This window comes from Anomaloglossus baeobatrachus, chromosome 1 (genome assembly GCF_048569485.1).
Source record: "Anomaloglossus baeobatrachus isolate aAnoBae1 chromosome 1, aAnoBae1.hap1, whole genome shotgun sequence".
NCBI classification, from domain to species: domain Eukaryota; kingdom Metazoa; phylum Chordata; class Amphibia; order Anura; family Aromobatidae; genus Anomaloglossus; species Anomaloglossus baeobatrachus.
Window position 1 is genome coordinate 745,863,489 of NC_134353.1, and position 20,684 is coordinate 745,884,172.

The window sequence follows — 20,684 nt, forward strand, 5'->3', positions numbered from 1 at the left end:
TTTAATTATTTATTTCACTACACAGTATAGACCCGCCCACCGGCTGCTGTGATTGGGTGCAGTGTGACACCTGTCACTCAGCGTGGGGGCGTGTCTCACTGTAACCAATCATAGGCACCGGTGGGCGGGGAAAGCAGGGAATACGAGATTGTTTAATGGGCGGCCGGCTTTTTCAAAACAGTAAAAGCTGCCGGAGCAGTGTGAATGCCGTGCAGCGCCGGAGATCGGTGAGTATGAGAGAGGGCTGCTCAATTCAGTTACTCAGGAGTTTAGCGGTCACCGGTGAGCCCTTCACAGGTGACCGCTAATCAGGACGAGACACAGACAGCCGCAGCATGACAATGAAGTCGGGTGAAGTTCACCCGAGTTCATTCTGACAGTGCGGCTCTGTCTGTGTCTGCTGTCATCTTCCATTCAGCTCTGCTACATGGCTGTCTGTGTCTGCTGTTAGCGGCCATGTAGCAGAGCTGAATGGCAGATGACATAGTAAAAATGCATCCCGAAACACATTACACACGCTTGGCAAGTCAATAAAAAAAAAAAAAAAAAAAAAGGTGCCCAATGCATACGTCACAGAACACATGATCTAAAGGATCGCACACAAAATTGATCAAATTAACAGACTACTAACGCACGTGTGACAGCAAATGAACGACCTACGTGCAATCTCATAAGATCCTGTATGCAACCTGGGCGTGTCACATCGCAAATGCGATTGTACAACTAATTGCAATGTGTAAAGCAGGCTTTAGGCGGGCTTTGCACACTACGACATCGCAGGTGCGATGTCGGTGGGGTCAAATTGAAAGTGACGCACATCCGGCATCGCATGCGACATCGTAGTGTGGAAAGCCTAGATGATACGATTAACGAGCGCAAAATTGTCGTAATCGTATCATCGGTGCAGCGTCGGCGTAATCCATAATTACGCTGACGCGACGGTCCGATGTTATTCCTCGCTCCTGCGGCAGCACACATCGCTGTGTGTGAAGTCGCAGGAGCGAGGAACATCTCCTACCGGCGTCACTGCGGCTTCCGTAGGATAAGCGAAAGGAAGGAGGTGGGCGGGATGTTTACATCCTGCTCATCTCCGCCGCTATTGGCCGCCTGCCGTGTGACATCGCTATGACGCCGCACGACCCGCCCCCTTAGGAAGGAGGCGGGTCGCCGGCCAGAGAGACGGTCGCAGGGCAGGTGAGTGCATGTGAAGCTGGCGTAGCGATCATGTTCGCTACGCCAGCTATCACACGATATCGTATCTGCGACGGGGGCGGGGACTATCGCGTGCGACATCGCAGCATCGGCTTGCGATGTCGCAACATGCAAAGCCGCCCTTATAGGTCTTTTCCAGTGACTTGTGTAAACTTTAGCAAATACTCTGCACCAGAACCAAAAGGCCTGTGTGATTACCATAACTGCTGTCTTGAAGGAGTGAAATCTCCACAGTAAACATAAGAAAGTCTGTACATTTTGCTAATAAATCTAACTTGCAATAAGGGTTGAAAATCTTTGACTGTACCTGTAAGGCTGCACATAGATAGCCTGTCTGCGATGGCTAAATATGACCACCAACTGGCTGACTAGCTGACTGTCTAATGCGATTGTTCTGTGCACAAGGAACATCATGTTCTTAGCATATCATGTCCTATTTACAAAGGTTACTTAATCTTTGATTACATAAAATAATTTTATAGGTATTGCTTTTTTTCCTGGTGTTTTTCCCATTAGTTTAAAACAAAAATTTAAAAACGCCTGTCAAAATTATATCTAAAAACGCAACAAACATACATGTAGAAATACTATAAGAAAAATGATCTATAAAAAATTGGCATTTTTTTTTATGAATTCATGCTGCTTAAAGCACCAGAAATAAAGAATAAACACAATGTGAAAGAGCCCTTAAGCATCTTCTTCCTATCGTTATGTCAGTCGTATGAAACCATAGTAATGTCTTAAATGGGCTGGTTGCTGTATATTATGATATAAAGTAGCATTCTAAAAAATGTGAATACATATCTTGGGGGAGACCTTCCATCATCTTTTTCCATTTTCCCAAAAAAATGCTAAATAGTGTTGTGCATTCAGGAAATAAATGTTTGCTAACAATGTGCTGTGGATTGACACCGTGAGAAAAGTGCATAAAACCTCTAAAAAGTTGTATATATCCATGTTTTCCCACACACATTAAATTATGCATGATATACCGTATTTTTCTGACTATAAGATGCACTTTTTTCCCCCAAATGTTGGGGGAAAGTGGGGGGTGTGTCTTATAGTCTGAATGTAGGGCTACGGGGAATGAGGGTGCTGCAGTGGAGCGGGTCATAGGGGGCACGAGCAGGCTGCAGCAGCACCTGCTGTGACCACGTGGGCCCGCTCATTACATATGAACGCCCATCCTCCCGCCCATCTCTCAGCGCTGAAGCCGGCGCTGACAGGTGGGCGGGATGATGGGTGGGGGGTGCGCGCATACTAAACAGCCTGCCCACATGATCACCCCTGGCAACTACAGGATGGAGTGATCATGTGCGGCTGTATTCACTGCTCCCCGCACATCATCATCAGTGCGGGGTGCAGTGAATCAGTACACTCACCGTTCCCCTGCAGCACCGCGATCTCCTCCTGTCTGCCGGCCGCGCTGTGTGGAGACTAGTGGTGCTCACAGCGATGACGTCATCGCTGTGTGCACGTGTCCACACAGCCGCGCCGGCACAGACAGGAGGACATCGCGATGCTGCAGGGATTGTGGCCGGCTCCACACAGCGCTGTCGGCACAGACAGGAGGAGGAGGAACGACGGTGCGTGGAGCGAGGAAAGGTGAATATAAAAGTTGAATTTTTTTTTTCTGTGTGTGCCACAGGATGCAGGATGATGGCATAAATGAGCAAGATGATGGCATATATGAGCAGGATGATGGCGTATATAAGCAGGATGATGGCGTATATAAGCAGGATGATGGCGTATATAAGCAGGATGATGGCGTATATAAGCAGGATAATGGCGTATATAAGCAGGATGATGGCGTATATAAGCAGGATGATGGCGTATATAAGCAGGATGATGGCGTATATAAGCAGGATGATGGCGTATATAAGCAGGATGATGGCGTATATAAGCAGGATGATGGCGTATATAAGCAGGATGATGGCGTATATAAGCAGGATGATGGCGTATATAAGCAGGATGATGGCGTATATAAGCAGGATGATGGCGTATATAGCAGGATGATGGCGTATATAGCAGGATGATGGCGTATATAGCAGGATGATGGCGTATATAGCAGGATGATGGCGTATATAGCAGGATGATGGCGTATATAGCAGGATGATGGCGTATATAGCAGGATGATGGCGTATATAGCAGGATGATGGCGTATATAGCAGGATGATGGCGTATATAGCAGGATGATGGCATATATAGCAGGATGGGGGTATATAGCAGGATGGGAGCACATACCCGGGTGGGGGTATATAGCAGGATGCCGTCATATGCCAGGATGGGGTATATAGCAGGACAGGATGCGGCCATATGCCAGGATGGGGTATATAGCATGATGCAGCCATATACCAGGATGAGGTATATAGCAGGATGGCAGTATATAGCTAGATGGGCTATAACAGGATGAGGGACACACACACATATATTATATATATATATATATATATATATATATATATATATATACATACATATATATATACATACACACAGAAGGATTTTTGTGTACTCACCGTAAAATCTCTTTCTCTGAGTCTTCATTGGGGGACACAGGACCATGGGTTATGCTGCTGTCACTAGGAGGCTGACACTAAGTAAACAGAAAAAGTTAGCTCCTCCCCAGCAGTATAACCCCTGAGCCGGAGGCGGGCTCAATCAGTTTAGTGCACAAGCAGTAGGAGGAGAATCAAACAATCCTGGATAAAACAAGATAAAAACTATGAACAGTAATCGTGTGACCAGTGGCCTGGGGAAATGGCCACTGATGCAACCGACAGGTAATATATATAACCAATAACACAAGCAGGGTGGGTGCTGTGTCCCCCAATGAAGACTCAGAGAAAAAGATTTTACGGTGAGTACACAAAAATCCTTCTTTCTCTATCGTTTCATTGGGGGACACAGGACCATGGGACGTCCAAAAGCAGTCCCTGGGTGGGAAGAAAAACCATCACCGGAGATAGGAAGGCAACCGCTTCCCCCTGTCGGGCTCGCGCCAGACCTACAAGCACCTACGTTGTTACAGGTGTGCCACTGCCACCCGCAAACCTTACTCCAAGACTGGCCGCTGCCGAAGCTTGGGTGTGAACCTGGTAGAAACTAGTAAAGGTATGCCGACTAGATCGGGTGGCGGCCCAGGGAACCTGGACGGTCGACATCTGGAGTCCAATCGTCCAAAGGGTACCCCTTGCTCGGTAGACCGCGGCGGAAGTCCGCCCTTCATGCGATAGTCTTCACGTATGGAGTAATGGATCCATGTGAAAATTCTGGCCTGTGGCGCCGGCATGCGCCCCTTGGGAACGGGTGACGGGGTGGACTGGTTGTCGGTGTAACCGAAAAGGGTGCCCTGCAGACATGTAAGACTGAGGGCTCGTACCAGTTCTGGAACGAACTAGGCCCCTTTCCGGCTGAGAGAGGAGACTAGAACCGAAAACCGAAAACTAAACACCTCTTCTGGAAGGAAACAGCGAGCTGCCTTGGACAGAAACGAAGAGTTCTGGCCGGAGCCTCCCCTTGTCCTGCTGGAGGAGCTGGAAAACAAAAAGGGGGGAAAAAACGACAAGAGGGCTGTCCGCCCCGATGCTGTCTGTAACAACGAGATGTCCACGAGGAGCCCACCTAACAAAATCAGGTGGAGCCGGGAAAAAAGGGGTACCTTGAACGAACCCCTCACTGGAATAAGGACCCACGTTTTTAGCGAACGATGAAACAGCCGAGCCAGATGGACGCTTCTCTGAGCGAAGGCTCTGATTGGAGGACGGGAAGTGAAAAAACTCCGAAAACACCGAAGCGAAACGGGCCGACACCTGGCCGATACAGGGACGCGCGAGACGGCCGCATTCGGATCTGACTGGAAGAATGCCAGCAAGAAGGAGGGAAGATGTGGTCCTCACCCACCGGGGAGCTCTTTCCTAGTGGAAATAAATCCTGGAGGAAACTGGATTCCCGGCCCTCAACGTTGTCTGTAATCCTCTTGTCAACCGACCTGACCGAGGCAGCGCCCGGGATCCACTGGTGAGGCCGTCGAACTTGGGACTTTTGAGTCCTGGTAGAGGAGAGGGGCCCCGACACGGAGAACTTGGCGGTCGGGAAGGAGCCCCGGGGCCTCTGTGAGGAGTTGAGTAGGCTATGCGAACTATGCTCGCCTGGGTCACTCCAGAGGCATCGTTGCCTTGGTCCGTCCTGAGAACCCTCGAGACCATGGGAAGCTGCGGGAAGATGCAGGAGAACCTGAAAAGGCTACACGACCGGTCGAGGGCGTCGTCACCTAATCCAGAGCAGGTGGCACACTCGAAACACCATTGACTTGAAAGCTGGAACGGGAGAACAATAGGTCCACGACTGGAGGTCTTCCCTCGCCAGGGAACTGACTGGTGTCTTCCCTGTTGAGGAGCCCTTTTCCTAAGGGAGGTCTTTCCTACCGAAAAAATCGGCCGTCCAAAATGTCCATGCTAGGGATGTACTGCCGAGGTTAGCGAGTTAAGGGACCCGTCCCAGGGCAAGATCTTCTTGGCCTCTTCCCTTGCCATGACACTCTCTGCGTCTACCTGGTGGATGATGCTCGTCACCGCTGTGGCATGGTCCGACTGGAACCTGACTGGGCAAACCCCGACCCAGAGAAGAAATTGTAGCCGTGCTAACCGGATGGCTCTGGCTTCCGGAATGTTGAAGGGGAGACAACGCTCTAGGGCTGTCTCTCGGGACCGTGCCGAGGAATGGTGGGGGTAGCATACCCTAGCACGGGAGACTGGTGACGGTTGATAATATCCTCCAGAGGAGGGAAGGGAAGCTTCCCAAGGGACGGCTTCGAAGACTGGTCCGCTATGAGGAGATTGGCGGATCACCCGCGAAGACGCAACCCTCTTTGTCTCCGATCTTCAGTGTGGTCCACTGGAGAGTAAGGGATGAAATCTGGTACGTGCACCGTCGCTATCACCGCCACAGACTGCCGAGGGCTCGCATAGCCAAAACGGGAGCGGGTGGCAAGGGTACGCGGGACTCTGTGCCAGGAAGGAAAAACTATTCCTGCGTGAGGAGTAGCTACCCCTGAACGGGCTCGAAAAAACCGTGCCTAAGGGATGATGGACCGAGCCGGGGTCTGGGAGGACTCCTTCCGGTATCTCAGCTACCCTAGTAGCGAAAAGTGAATATGACGGTCTAAACCTCAAGCAAGGATCCTTGAAGGGAGAACTCTGGGCCTCCCGGCCGTACTTGGGCGTAGAGAACCTAGCAGCCCTGTAGAGTAGGGTGCGCAGGGACAGTGATCCCTGCAAGCGCTCTTATAAAAAACTGGAACGGTCCACTGCCACGCAAGACGGAGGGGCTGTTGGAGGGATAGAGGCTTCCTGACGGGTGCGGCGTGAACGGGCTGGGACCTAGTGTGAGGGGACGATCCTGATGCGTCTGGGTCGATGCAGGGAAAGGGATGAATCCTTCCCTTACGTAGTCTAGGGGAGAGAAGTACTCTACCCTGACGTAGCCAAGGGGGGCCACTGGACTCGCCTATCTTCAGAGGGGCGTTCCCTAAAGTCGGAAGGAAGTCAGTGACCTCCTAGATGTCGAATCTGCGTTCCTGATCCCAAGTCAGAGGTCTCGACGGGTGGACACACTGATGGTAGAGGCTCAGGCCGAGCAGCAGGCAGGCCCCAGGTATGTGAAGAGAGGGTACTCACTGAAGATGATAACCAGTCCTGGGACGGCATAGGTGGAACTTGGTCCGCTGCGTATGGAGTTCGCTGATTCTCTGAGGGACGCCACGTTCGGGACGAGAAACCCGGAGGAACACAGGCGGGTCGACTACAGGGTGGGGTGCCCCTTCCTTTCGGAGCCCCTTTCTAGAAGGGGTAATGACAATAAAAGGACTTACCACTGGTAAAAATGGAGGCCTGGGATTATCCGTGATAACACAGTCACACGGCGAACTGTATTCCACTGAAACCGCAGGGGCCTGCCCTCTTCGTCTCTGCAAGGTGACTGCCCCCTCTCTCCAGAGCCCTTCGGGGGCATGATAATGACAAAAAGACACGACTTACCGCTGGTAAACGCCGTGTCTGGTAGATGTCTGTGATCAATCAAAGACTCCAGTGTAGCATGGCCATACTCTCCGAAAACCCCTTTGGAGAAGGAAAAAATGACAATGACATGGCTTACCGCAGGTAAACGTCGTGTCTGGTAGTTGTCTGTGAACACGCGGTAACTCGGCGAACTCTGGATGTCCCCCGAGCACATCAAGGGTCTGCTCCAAACGCCCTAAAGGAGACCTGGGTGCACGGAGAGAAGAGGGGCTGTCCGTAGCCTTACGGCTTGACTCACCGATTATAGCATGCTAATTCGTCCTGCGCCAAAACATCCAGGTCCTGCTCGGAGTCCAGCGGAGATGGAAAGCCTGGGCCAACACCCGAGAGGTCGTAAGACTACCGTAGGAAGGGCAGTCTGGACCTGGGGAATAAGGTGGAAAACTGGGGGGCCACGAAAGACGAGACCTGGCGGGTCCGCTTCTAGCCTAGGAAAACGGTCCCTGGTACGGGACTCGTCTCCCCGAGGGAATGGCGCCGTTCTGTGGATGGTATGACCAAGCGTCGGCGGGGGACGCAGCGCATGCGCACGAACCCGAGGGACGTCAGCGAGGGAATATATGGCCTGAGACAGGGCGTTAACCAGCCGGCAGGGGCGAGATACAGGGGCGTGCGGTGCCAGGGGCTGCGGTAGCTGTCAACACTAATCTGCCATTATGTGCGGGAAATTACCATTAAGGGAACCGCAAACTTGAGCTACCGGTCCCAAATAACTAAAAAAACTCAGCTCTGAGAGCTCTATAGACTAACCCTATTGGGATGTGTCCTGATGCAAAGCCCGAAAAAAGTACCTGAAGGTTAAAATATAATGTACAAAACGCAAGCCCTGATAAAAAACCCCACTGTATTTAATAATCATGGAAGACTCGGGTCTATTTTCCCCTGATATACGGGCTGCTGCAGCGTCAGCAAACCGCATACCGGGAGTTTGCCATAATCACCTTTTTTTTTTTTTTTTAAAATGAACGCTGAGGAGGCTGGAGGCGGGCCCAGGAGAGCGGGAAAAAGCATCCACCGCCCCCACTGTGATGCCTGGGGCTGAGCGGAGGGCGGAGACGGAGCGGCCGGTGGCCAATAGCGATGCGGCGGGGGGCGGGCCTGTGACGCCGGAGACAGGGCCGAAGCCGGGGCCTAAATTTTGAGGCAGCCGGCGCAGGGGAATATAGAGACCTGCGGTTCTACCTGCAGGAGCGGCGGCACGGCAGCGACGAGCACTGCAGGTGTGGAGAAGGACTCCAGCGCCGGATGGGGACGTGGCCGGGCGCCCGGTGAGTAGGCCCGGAACGGGGCCTAAATTTGAAACAGCCGGCGCAGGGTAAGGTAGAGACCGGCGGTCCTACCTGCGGGAGCGGCGGCGTGGCAGCGATGTCCGGGCACCGGCCGAGCCCTGCATGTGCGGACTCCAGCGCCGGATGGGGGCGAGGCCGGGGTGCTCGGTGAGTAGGCCCAGACCGGGGCCTATATCTTGTAGCCGCCCGGGAGAAGGTAGGGGGAGTGTCCTACCTGGTCGGCGGCGCCGCATCTGGCAGTGTGCAGGCGTGGAGCTCTGCACCTGTGTCCGTGTGCTCCGCACACTGGAGGGCTGGCTGCGGGCCGCAGAAGAATAATGAGGCAGGCAGGCAGGCAGGGAGATGGACGCTGGTGCGGGCAGGGAGCCCCTCTGTAGTGAAGCAGCGCTGCGGGCCCGATCATCATCCAGACGCGCTGCGAGGTCCAGTCCCTGCTGTATGCCCCTTGCACCCTTTGGGGTGATACCGCAGGGTGAATAGGGGGTGCCCAGGAAAAATTAGCCCCGCGTGCCAACCCGGGAGTGGTACCGTGGAATTGGACGGGGGAGAGGGCCCGACGAATCAAGCTTCTGCGACCCAGGGGAGTGGTACCCACACGGGCTGCGAGAGCTGAGGTAGAGAAAACGATACCTGCAGAAAAAAAAGAATTCCAACAGATGAGAGCGTCGCCGAGAGAAAAATGAAAAAATATACGCAAAAAATCAAGTGGCTGAAGGGGGCCCAGTCGGCCCACATCAGCCTCCTACGACACTAAGCAAAAAACTGATTGAGCCCGCCTCCGGCTCAGGGGTTATACTGCTGAGGAGGAGCTAACTTTTTCTGTTTACTTAGTGTCAACCTCCTAGTGACAGCAGCATAACCCATGGTCCTGTGTCCCCCAATGAAACGATAGAGAAATATATATTATATAATATATATATATATATATATATATATATATATATATATATATATATATATATATATATATATATATATATATATATATATATATATATATACATATACACACACACAAGGCGCACACACACACACACAAGGCGCACACACACACAAGGCGCACACACACACAAGGCGCACACACACACACACGGCAGGAGGATCATTACCAGGATGGGGTACCTTAGTAGAGAATTTGGGGACATTACACCCATAATAGTGTCAGCAGCAGATCCTCGCCCCATAACTGTGTGTCATGAGCACATTTTTTGCTTAAAGTTTTATTTTCCTATTTTCCTTCTCTAAAACCAGGGTGCGTCTTATGGTCCGGTGCGTCTTCTAGTTTGAAAATACGTTAGGTCAGTCTCTTAACTACTCTTATGATAGGTAGATAATAAACAATATAATGGTACCTTGATAAAAACAGGAACAATTATTTCCAAAGCAAAGAAATCTACTGATTCCAAACACTTGTTTGTACAACCTAAATATGTATGTATGTATATATATATATATATATATATATATATATATATATATATATATATATATATATATATATATATATATATATATATATATATATATATATATATATATATATATATATATATATATAAATCCGCAGATACTTACTGCTGTAGCAAGGTATTTTGAATTATGTGAGAAAATGACATGGGTTATTGATCCTTTTGCATACTTTAAAGGTTCTTTGGTTTCATCTTCTAGTGTCATGGCATCCAAAATATGTACACTTCCATCTGTAAAACCAGCTGCTAAAAAGAAACCTGAAATTCAAGAATAAGAGCCGTAAATGTCCACCAGAAGCAATGGGAATGACTGTGAACAAACAATTGTAGAAGGCAACAAAATATGCTCATATGATACACAAAAATACAGTGTCATAAACTCAACAACCAGAAAAAAATGATCCAATTATGGTTTTCACAGACACAAAGCAACATTGGTGAACTAAAGTCACATCACCAGATCATGCACAACATTTACTATATATCCTATAGTCATCAATCATGGAGTTCTAGGTAGAGAAAATTGTCTGAACTCACTCCATACTGGAATTAGTGCAAAACCAGAGATAAAACCTCTGGATTTTTGGGTTAGATAAATTGCTTGCAACAGCCATTGGTTGATGATACAGAAAGTTGATCGGTGATTTTTTACTTGCACGTCATGTTTCAATAAAGATACTATTTTTTTTTCTCTTAAAGGGAATCTGTCACCAGGATTTTGCAATGTAAGCTGAGGACAGCATGCTGCAAGGGTTAAAAATAAAATACAACTGTGCTTCTCTTATCTGTGTGACAGCTATTGTTTATCTTATCTAAAGGGTTTATTGCTCTGGGATTAACATTGGTGTAACTCCTTGGTGTGCAGCAGTAAGATACACCTTCTGCTGTGATTGACATCTCAGTATCAATGTACAATCTCTATTGAGAGCTTGCTGTGGAAGGGACAGCTCCCAGCTTTGCTAAACTCAATTCTTAGATAAAGTTAGGACGGCTGCACACAGTGATCTAAGTAAAGGCCGCTTTACACGCTGCGACATCGTTAAAGCGATGTCGTTGGGGTCACGGAATTCGTGACGCACATCCGGCCCCTTTAGCAATGTCGCTGCGTGTGACACATACGTGCGATCGAAAATCGCCGCAAGCACGTGCAAAATCGCTAATCGTTGACATGCTCCCCTATTCCCAATCATCATTGCTGCTGCAGATACGATGTTGTTCGTCGTTCCTGCGGCAGCACACATCGCTATGTGTGACACTGCAGTAACGAGGAACTTCACTTTACCTGTGGCCGCCGGCAATGAGGAAGGAAGGAGGTGGGCAGGATGTTCATCCCGCTTATCTCCGCCCCTCCGCTTCGATTGGGTGGCCGCTTAGTGATGTTGTTGTGACGCCGAACGAACCGCCCCTTTAGAAAGGAGGCGGTTCGCCAGTCACAACAACGTCGCTAGGCAGGTAAGTAGTGTAATGGGTCCGCGTGATTTTGTGCGCCACAGGCAGCGATTTTCCCGTGACGCACAAACGATGGGGGCGGGTACGCACGCTAGCGAGATCACAGAGTGTAAAGCGGCCTTTAGACAAGGTTAGTTTCAAAATCTCTTTGCCTACAACATGCTGCAAACCTACTGACAGATTCCCTTTAAACACCTCCCCCCCCCTCCCCTTTTCCCAATTAAATCCCTATTCAGTTCCAATCACAAGCAATGTTTCTTAGACAAGATGTGTTGGCAACAAACAATAATCTTTATATCCTTAGAAATGACGCAATCAATATCAAATGTGAAAAATTATCACTTGCTGTTCAAACGCTGGAAAAGGTTACTGTGAGCAATGATTGTGAACAATTTTTAGACCATAATCACCTGTTATTAAACACCCTTGACAAATCTGACTGAGAAAGCACCCTGGTGATGATAACTAAAAAAATTATGTACACTGCAAAACAGTAGGATGAGTGCGTCCATGAAGCCTCTCTTTACACTCACCATAAATATAACAGCATGATGATGGCATAAATTATACTTTTATAGGTGCATAATATTTAGGACAATTAGATTATGGGTACACGGCAATTTTGGCCACATGACATTAAAACTAACGTGGTTTGGAGAAACACAAGTACTAAATATCTGCCTTTGTATCATTTATTTATAAATCTAACTAATAAATGATCAATAATAAAAAAAATATACGTTTATACACAATAGATACAATATAGTGAGTGTGTGTGTGTGTGTGTGTGTGTGTGTGTGTGTATGTATGTATGTATGTATGTAAGTATGTGTGTGTGTGTGTGTGTGTGTGTGTGTGTGTGTGTGTGTGTGTGTGTGTGTGTGTGTGTGTGTGTGTGTGTGTGTATGTGTATAGAGAGAGACAATATACAGCGGGTGGTGACATTCTTGACAACAATCTGCTGCCATCTACCAGGTTGTCAAAGATTAAACGAGGGTGGACATTTCAGCAAAACAATGATCCCAAGCACACAGCCAAGCAAGCTCTCAATTGGTTTCAGACAAAGAAAATAGAGCTGCTAGAATATCCAAGCCAATCACCTGACCTCAATCCAATAGAACATTTCTGGAAATAACTAAAGCTCAGCGTTCATAAAAGGAACACATAGAACTTTCAGAAATTGAAGAGTGGTTTGTGTGCAAGAATGGACCAAAATCACCCCTGAGCAATGCATGTCACTAGTTTCTTCATACAGGAGGCTTCTTGAAGCTGGCATCACCAACAAAGGTTTTTGTATGAAGTTATAAATAATTTCAGTAAGCATGTTCAATGCGTTTTTCTCCTGTGTCATTTCCCATTATTACACATTACTTAATTTATGGACAACTATGATTTCATTGGATGTTGCTGTTAACAACATCTGTTGAGAAATTCATGTCAATGGCACCTTAAGGCCAGTTTCACACGTCAGTGAAAAACACAGACGTTTTTCACTGGCGTGTAAAACACGCACATGTCCCTGCATGTGCCGTGAATCTCGGCACACGTGGGTTGTCTAAGTTCAATCCGGGCTCCGTTCTCCGTGGCCCGTGATTGCACTTAGAAATCAACTCACCTGTGCCCGCTCCCGCTCTCCATGGTGCTGATCGCTCCCGCGGTGCAGCAACCGGTCGGCGCTGACCCCTGCAGCAGCTGCTTCCGGGTCGGCTGTGTCGTACATCATTAATATGCGCGACAGTAATCAGCCGGCTTAGAAGCAGCAGGCTGCACAGAGCGCGGCTGAAGCCGGGTGAGTAAAAATGTTTATTATTTTAAATGCACGTTTTTTTCTGGCACGTGTTTCACGGACCACACCACTGCGTGGTCCGTGGGACATCAGTGATGCCAGAAAAAAATGGACATGTCTCCGTGCGGCAATCACGCACACGCGGGTACGCCACACGGAGACACGTGCAGTGAAAAATCACTGACTTGTGAGCAGACCCATTCATTATAATGGGTCTGCGTATGTCAGTGATTCTGGTACGTTTAAAAAAAAAAAGCACAAACGTCCCAGAATCACTGACGTGTGAAAGGTGCCTTAGAAATATATTTACTCAGCAAATTGGTGACATGTTAAATACTTTTTCCACCTGCTGTTCATATGTAACTCCTCAACAATTAAATTGCAACACCAAGAAGAAAAAATTGTACAACTATGGGAATCACAGAATGAATAGATCTATTATTAATATGCAAATGATGGAAAAAAAATTGATTTTTTTTCCAAACGTATCTCAATTTATTCATTATCAAGTATGTACCACCTTGGTGTGTGATCAATGGTGTTTTTAATGATTGTCTGCCAAGCTGAATGAACTTGGGCACATATATCAACATTCGCTGCTGGCAGCTCCCTTTGCAATTGTCATCCTAAAAGTCCTCGATGGGAGACAAGTGTGGAGATGCTGCACGCCATGATAGCATGTTTAAGCCACACAGGCTGCTCGCATGTATATATGATAAATATCTAAATGCTGTATATACAGTGTACATATATGCACAATATATACACATATTATTTATTTATATATGAAAAAACAAAAATCACCTGCACAATCATACGCAAGGCAATGTAAGGATTTATCCTTTCCAAAGATCCTGCTAATGAAGCTTTTTCTATCTTTGTAATCCCAAACCTTTAGAATTCCATTATAACTCCCAACAGCAATCTGGGTCTTGTTTGGGTGACAGGCGAGTGCGTGAACAGCGTCCGTGGGCTCTTGTAACACTTTCTTCAGCATAGTGCCATCAGTAAACACATGCAGAACCATACCATTTGATGTGGATACAATGAAATTACTGAGACAAAAAGAAAAGATTACAGTATTTTATTATACAGTTCACTCAGGAAAGGTGATATTACTTCCCAATTACTGTGATAACGATCTAATCAATAATTAATACAACCATTGGTTCATAGCTGCAGAGATAAATACTTCATTGATGTCTCTCTTTAGGACAACTGTGGAGTTTTACCATTGGTGTTCAGAACCGCAATATTTGTCATCAGATACGCAATAAATGTATATACACAATGTGACAAGGCAGCCCAACATGTGACAACTATTCAAGAGTAAATTAGACAAAATGAAATACAGGAATTCATCATAAACATAACATAAGCTGACCGAAATCACCATATCATAGATTAGCAAAAAAGATTGACTCAGTCTAGAAGTCTATAAATTATCGCAATAATAGCATAAATGCACACAATTGTTGAAAAAATACAAAAGTATTTATTATTTTAAGTGTGATACATGCAAGACAACACAGAAAAAAAAGTGAGTTAAAATCATCACAACACAACAAAAGGGGGCGGTGTGACAATAAGTGGGGCCTTTATTAGATATGTGTAACCCACACATAGTGGGTTTCATTCAAGGGAAGAGCTCAAATAAATGAAATTATAACAGTGAAAAATTCAATCAAATACAGCAGGGATCACAAATAAGCACGACATACATAATGGTCTTGAATAGGATTATATATCCAAAAGGTAACAATGATTCATGGTAAAATGCACAAGATTGACTTTTAATTATGGATAGATGGCTGGTTTATATATCAAAAACACTGAAAGGAATATATGAGACCAAATTGGTTTATATTGGCAAAAAGTGTACATAGTCAAACACAGCCAAGTATAGATGGACACAAATAATCACATGTTCACCAATGAATCACCGCGACCGGTTACCGCAGCTGCTAGATGGCATGAGTACTAGGACTACATAGTCCAGCCGGCCACAGCAACAATGCTGCACAAGCAGGTAAAAAAACACAAAGAAAGGCTAAATAGCCATAGGATAGAACAGGACCGCTGATCCCTGCAGAAAGGAGGAGAGCTCAGTTAGGGATAATACCCACCAAAGTCGAGGCCCCACCAGAGTACACCGCCCACACCTGACGCGCGTTTCGCAACGGCTTCGTCGGAGGTGTGGGGGGTTGTGAATCTGGTGCCCTTAAATTCCCCTCCAATGCCGCCTGTTGACCTATAGCGGTGCACGTCGGCCCAGCGACGCCCATCCTCCTCTGCATCGCAGCGTCCAGGCATCCGTGGTGCGCAACCGCAAACCACGGGCACCTATTGGACGCCGGGCGCAGGGAGGAGGGGAGTCCCGGGGCCGGCACGCGCACAGGTAAAGGACTGTCACTTGCCAGCCTATAGCGGCGCGTGTCAATCCAGCGACACCCATCTCCATCTGCACGTCGGCGTCAAAGAGCCCATGGTGCGCAAGCGCAGCTCACGGGTGCTTATTAGACATCAGGTGCAGAGAAGAGAGGAGTCACGGGACCAGCGCGCGCACAGGCTTGAAGAGCACGCACACAGGCATGAAGCTACGGGCGACATTTTAATGAAGGGCAGGAGAGAGAAGGCTAATAGTGGGTAAAGTATGCATAGAGACTGGCAGACAAGTATACATAAACCAGACAATCCGTATGTATAAGCACCCGTGAGCTGCGCTTGCGCACCATGGGCTCTTTGACGCAGACTCCCCTCCTCCCTGCGCCCGGCGTCCAATAAGTGCCCGTGGTTTGCAGTTGCGCACCACGGATGCCTGGACGCTGCGATGCAGAGGAGGATGGGCGTCGCTGGGCCGACGTGCGCCGCTATAGGTCAACAGGCGGCATTGGAGGGGAATTTAAGGGCACCAGATTCACAACCCCCCACACCTCCGACGAAGCCGTTGCGAAACGCGCGTCAGGTGTGGGCGGTGTACTCTGGTGGGGCCTCGACTTTAGTGGGTATTATCCCTTACTGAGCTCTCCTCCTTTCTGCAAGGATCAGCGGTCCTGTTCTATCCTATGGCTATTTAGCCTTTCTTTGTGGTTTGTTTTACCTGCTTGTGCAGCATTGTTGCTGTGGCCGGCTGGACTATGTAGTCCTAGTACTCATGCCATCTAGCAGCTGCGGTAACCGGTCGCGGTGATTCATTGGTGAACATGTGATTGTGTCCATCTATACTTGGCTGTGTTTGACTATGTACACTTTTTGCCAATATTAACCAATTTGGTCTCATATTCCTTTCAGTGTATTTGATATATAAACCAGCCATCTATCCATAATTAAAAGTCAATCTTGTGCATTTTATCATGAATCATTGTTACCTTTGGATATATAATCCTATTCAAGATCATTATGTATGTCGTGCTTATTTGTGATCCCTGCTGTATTTGATTGAATTTTTCACTGTTATATTTTCATCTATTTGAGCTCTTCCCTTGAATGAAACCCACTATGTGTGGGTTACACATATCTAATAAAAGGCCCCACTTATTGTCACACCGCCCCCTTTTGTTGTGTTGTGATGATTTTGACTCACTTTTTTTTTCTGTGTTGTCTTGCATGTATCACACTTAAAATAATAAATACTTTGTATTTTTTCAACAATTGTGTGCATTTATGCTATTATTGCGATAATTTATAGACTTCTGGACTGAGTCAATCTTTTTTGCTAATCTAAGATATGGTGATTTCGGTCAGCTTATGATATGTATATGATGAATTCCTGTATTTGATTTTGTCTAATATATCTTATCTTTTGGATGAATACAGGTCCTATTATGGACTTTCGTGGCCGTGATGCAGACTGGGCAGCACAGATTAAGGATGTTTTTGGCACAGACACCGGCACCACTGCCACTTCTGAACAATCTACACCCCCAACCCAGTGTCGTGAATTGCAGGTTCAACTTAAGGGCCTCATGCATAAAAGACTGAAAACTTGGTGGAATAAGGCCTCACTTGAACAATACTTAAGTAGAGACATAGTACCAAGGGGACTTAGGGTCCAGATCTTCCCCTCATATCCAGTTGAGGATGTGACATTTAAAACAAAATGGGAGGAAACCTGTAGGATTTGCTCTCGCACCATGATCAAACTACTGATAGGTGTAGATAAACGTAAAATTGAAGAGCTTGAAACGGAAATTGAGAAAGTTAATGGGGAAATCAGGCAGAATATGTCTAGGGACAGTCTGGCAACCCTCGATGATGATTTAAAACAAGATCTAGATAAATGGGAAACTGAGATCAAGCAACTTAAGGGCCAAAAATTTCTGCGTGATGTCAATGATTATAAGAATGGTATGGTCTTTAAGTGGCCGCACAATCGGACATCCCGACTTGGCTCCATTAGTAGATCCGTCTCCCAAAACACCATTGATTCCATCTCTTCAGGTGAGGGCTCTTCTAGATCTACGGGCCAGAAAAAAGGCCCAGGCAGATATGGCTACAATTATAATCGTATAGAGACCAGATATTCTTCTAAAAAGAAACAACGTTCGGAGAAAGGAAACACTCGAGACCAACTGGATTCCCTAAAGGAAATTAACCTTACTGATCGAACTCTTACAAAAGGACCAGATTGAAGTCTTAAAATTAGGTCTCTCCTTTTCCCCGGTAGCCAATTTTGACTACTTTACTGCCATTAAAGACCTGCAGCTCTTTAGCCGTAAGGTTCTCTTGAAAAAATATCACTCTACTACACATCACGGTTCTGACATGGATTTATCCAGAGATGAACGTGAAGTATTAAGAATCTTGGAATCTCTCTTAGCGGAACAGAACAGTGGATGTTCATCCACATTTCCCACAGACATTAAAAGACGCTCAACTCCCTTTCCACCCTTGTCAGCCTGCCCCCCTATTGATATGTTTACAAAGTTAGTTTCCCAAGAATTTAGAGGTTTATCAGAAAGAAGAACGCATGATAACCTAAATAGCCAACAGCGAAAAGCCCTTAAAGAACTCCAGATAATGGATGATTTAGTTATCAAACAGGCTGACAAGGGTGGAAACGTGGTTCTGTGGTACAAAGAGAAGTACGAGATAGAGGCCTTTAGGCAATTAAATGACAGGTCATGCTATTCCAAATTAGAAAGTAACCCCTCCAGACTGTTTCAGGGTGAGCTTCTTGATATCCTTCAAGTTGCTTACGATAAGGGTATTATCCCAAAGTCTGTATTTGAAGGATTATTGGTTGAATTTCCCATCACTCCAACCATATAATTTCTCCCTAAGGTGCACAAAAGCCTTACAAGCCCACCGGGGAGACCTATTGTTTCCGGTAACGGTGGTCTCTGCGAACCGGCATGTAGGTTTTTGGATTTTTACCTCCAACCCCTGGTGATTACTTTACCATCTTACATTCGAGACTCCACCGAATTATTAAACAGACTGGATGGTTTGATGTTAGAGACTGATGTAATAATGGTGACAGCTGACGTTGAGTCGCTGTATACATCCATCAATCATGATGATGGGATCGAGGCAGTGGAATTTTTTCTCCGCACCACTGGTCTTGATGATGAATTGGTGGACCTCCTCCTATTATTACTTAAGTTTATCTTTACTCATAATTTTTTCTTATTTAAGGACCGTTTCTATCTCCAAGAGAGAGGAGTCGCGATGGGGGCGTCTTGTGCGCCCTCATTTGTGAACCTCTTTCTTGGACATTGGGAACAGTCCATCATTTTTCCGGATTCTCAGTTTGGCGCAGTCCATATGTGGCTGCGTTTTATTGCCGATATTTTTTTGATTTGGCATGGGGGAGGTCCACCAGTTGGATTTATTTATGCAGCGACTCAACGCCAACACTAAAAATATCAAACTTACTTTCGTCTCTAGCACTGAGAAAATTGAGTTCTTGGATGTCCTAATCACCAGGGGAGAGGATGGCTCGCTTTGCACTGATATTTACCGCAAGACTACTGCAACTAATTCATTACTAAGCGCCAGATCATCACATCCCTTTCAGGTAATTAACTCCATCCCTACGGGGCAGTTTCTAAGGGCGCGTAGGATTTGTTCAAGTGACGCCTTGTTTGAAAAACAATTAAATAATTTAGTCAAGCGGTTTGAGGCAAGACATTATTCCCGCCAGAGTATTCAAAAGGGCTATGAAAGGGCCAATGGTTCGGTTCGTGATGATCTTCTTAAGATCAAACCTAAGACCACTGATGACACGATTCGACTGATCACGCCATACCATGCACAATGGCGTGAAATGTCCACAATAATTTCGAAATACTGGCCCATTCTATTGGCGGATCACGATCTTGCCTCTATTTTAACTCTCAGACCTGCCATTACTCCCAGGAGATCGAGGACCCTGAGAGACTTGATCGTCAGGAGCCACTATATGTCCAGGCCTAATGTTACCTTTTTAACACACAGTGGTTCCAGATGGGGATCGGTTTCGTGTGGTAGCTGTGGCGCATGTCCACAAATGGACCGGGCGTGTGACTTTTGGAATTCCTCACGATCGAAGACATACCGTATTATGCATTTTATTAACTGCTGGTCTTCCAACATTGTATACTGGGCCACATGCGCCTTGTGGTCTAGTATACATAGGTCTTACAACACGGGAATTTAGGGTGCGGATTCTGGAGCATGTCCGCGATATCAAAAATGCGGCCAAGGGGGGCGTGGCTATGTAGCCAAGCAGAACGGTCGCAGGCTAGAGGGGCTCCCGTGATCTGGACTTAAAATCCTGCAATATACCTGGCAATCAGTCCAAAATGGACAGCCAGCTCTTCCGCCTGCAATGAGAAACTCACCTACAGCCCATCAACTCCACTGGAACTTTCCCCAGGCTTCTGGCAGTGGTGGTGAAGATCTGTGAGTCTGGAGAGGGAGACACGGTGGCCATTTTGCCTGCATGCTGCCAGCTCTGCAGAGTGTGTGCAGCGTCCTGCAGATCTGACAATTGGAGACCTACTCCCCGCAGAGATAAAAAGGATCTGACTGGAGCAATCAGCTGTGCTCAGGAGAGCAGTGGGTGGCCTTGAAACCGGAGACACAGTGAGTGCTGGAGGATATTTGCATTACAGGCCACAGGCTGGCAGTCAGCATGAGGCAGCTTTACACAGGCTATCAGCGGTGAAGGGACTTTAACCCCATATGTGCTGGAGGATCTGTGGTGTGTGCCCTGAAAAAAGGGACCCAAGGTTCTTCCCCAGACACAGAGTACACCTCTAAGAATTCCTCTCCCCCTCCCATCCCCCAGAGTATAACCCAGCTACAAACTGCTAGCCACATATAATACAGGGGCTTGGATTGGGGACCGTCATCGCTGATACCTAACTCCATAGTTGTCATCCAGCTACTGGGAGGTGGGCAGGAGGCCACAAAC

At 47.1% G+C, this 20,684-nt stretch overlaps 1 protein-coding gene across 3 annotated transcripts in view; it reads right to left on the reverse strand.

The window, feature by feature from the left end:
* CFAP251 (cilia and flagella associated protein 251) overlaps positions 1–20,684 on the reverse strand; it is a 235,633-nt gene that overhangs the window by 78,573 nt on the left and 136,376 nt on the right. For all 3 annotated transcript variants that reach the window (XM_075323342.1, XM_075323353.1, XM_075323331.1), the window contains exons 12-13: positions 14,090–14,340; positions 10,157–10,308 (exon numbers count right to left, since the gene is read on the reverse strand). In XM_075323342.1, coding sequence (XP_075179457.1) covers positions 10,157–10,308; positions 14,090–14,340 — 403 coding nt within the window. The remainder of the gene's footprint in view (positions 1–10,156; positions 10,309–14,089; positions 14,341–20,684) is intronic.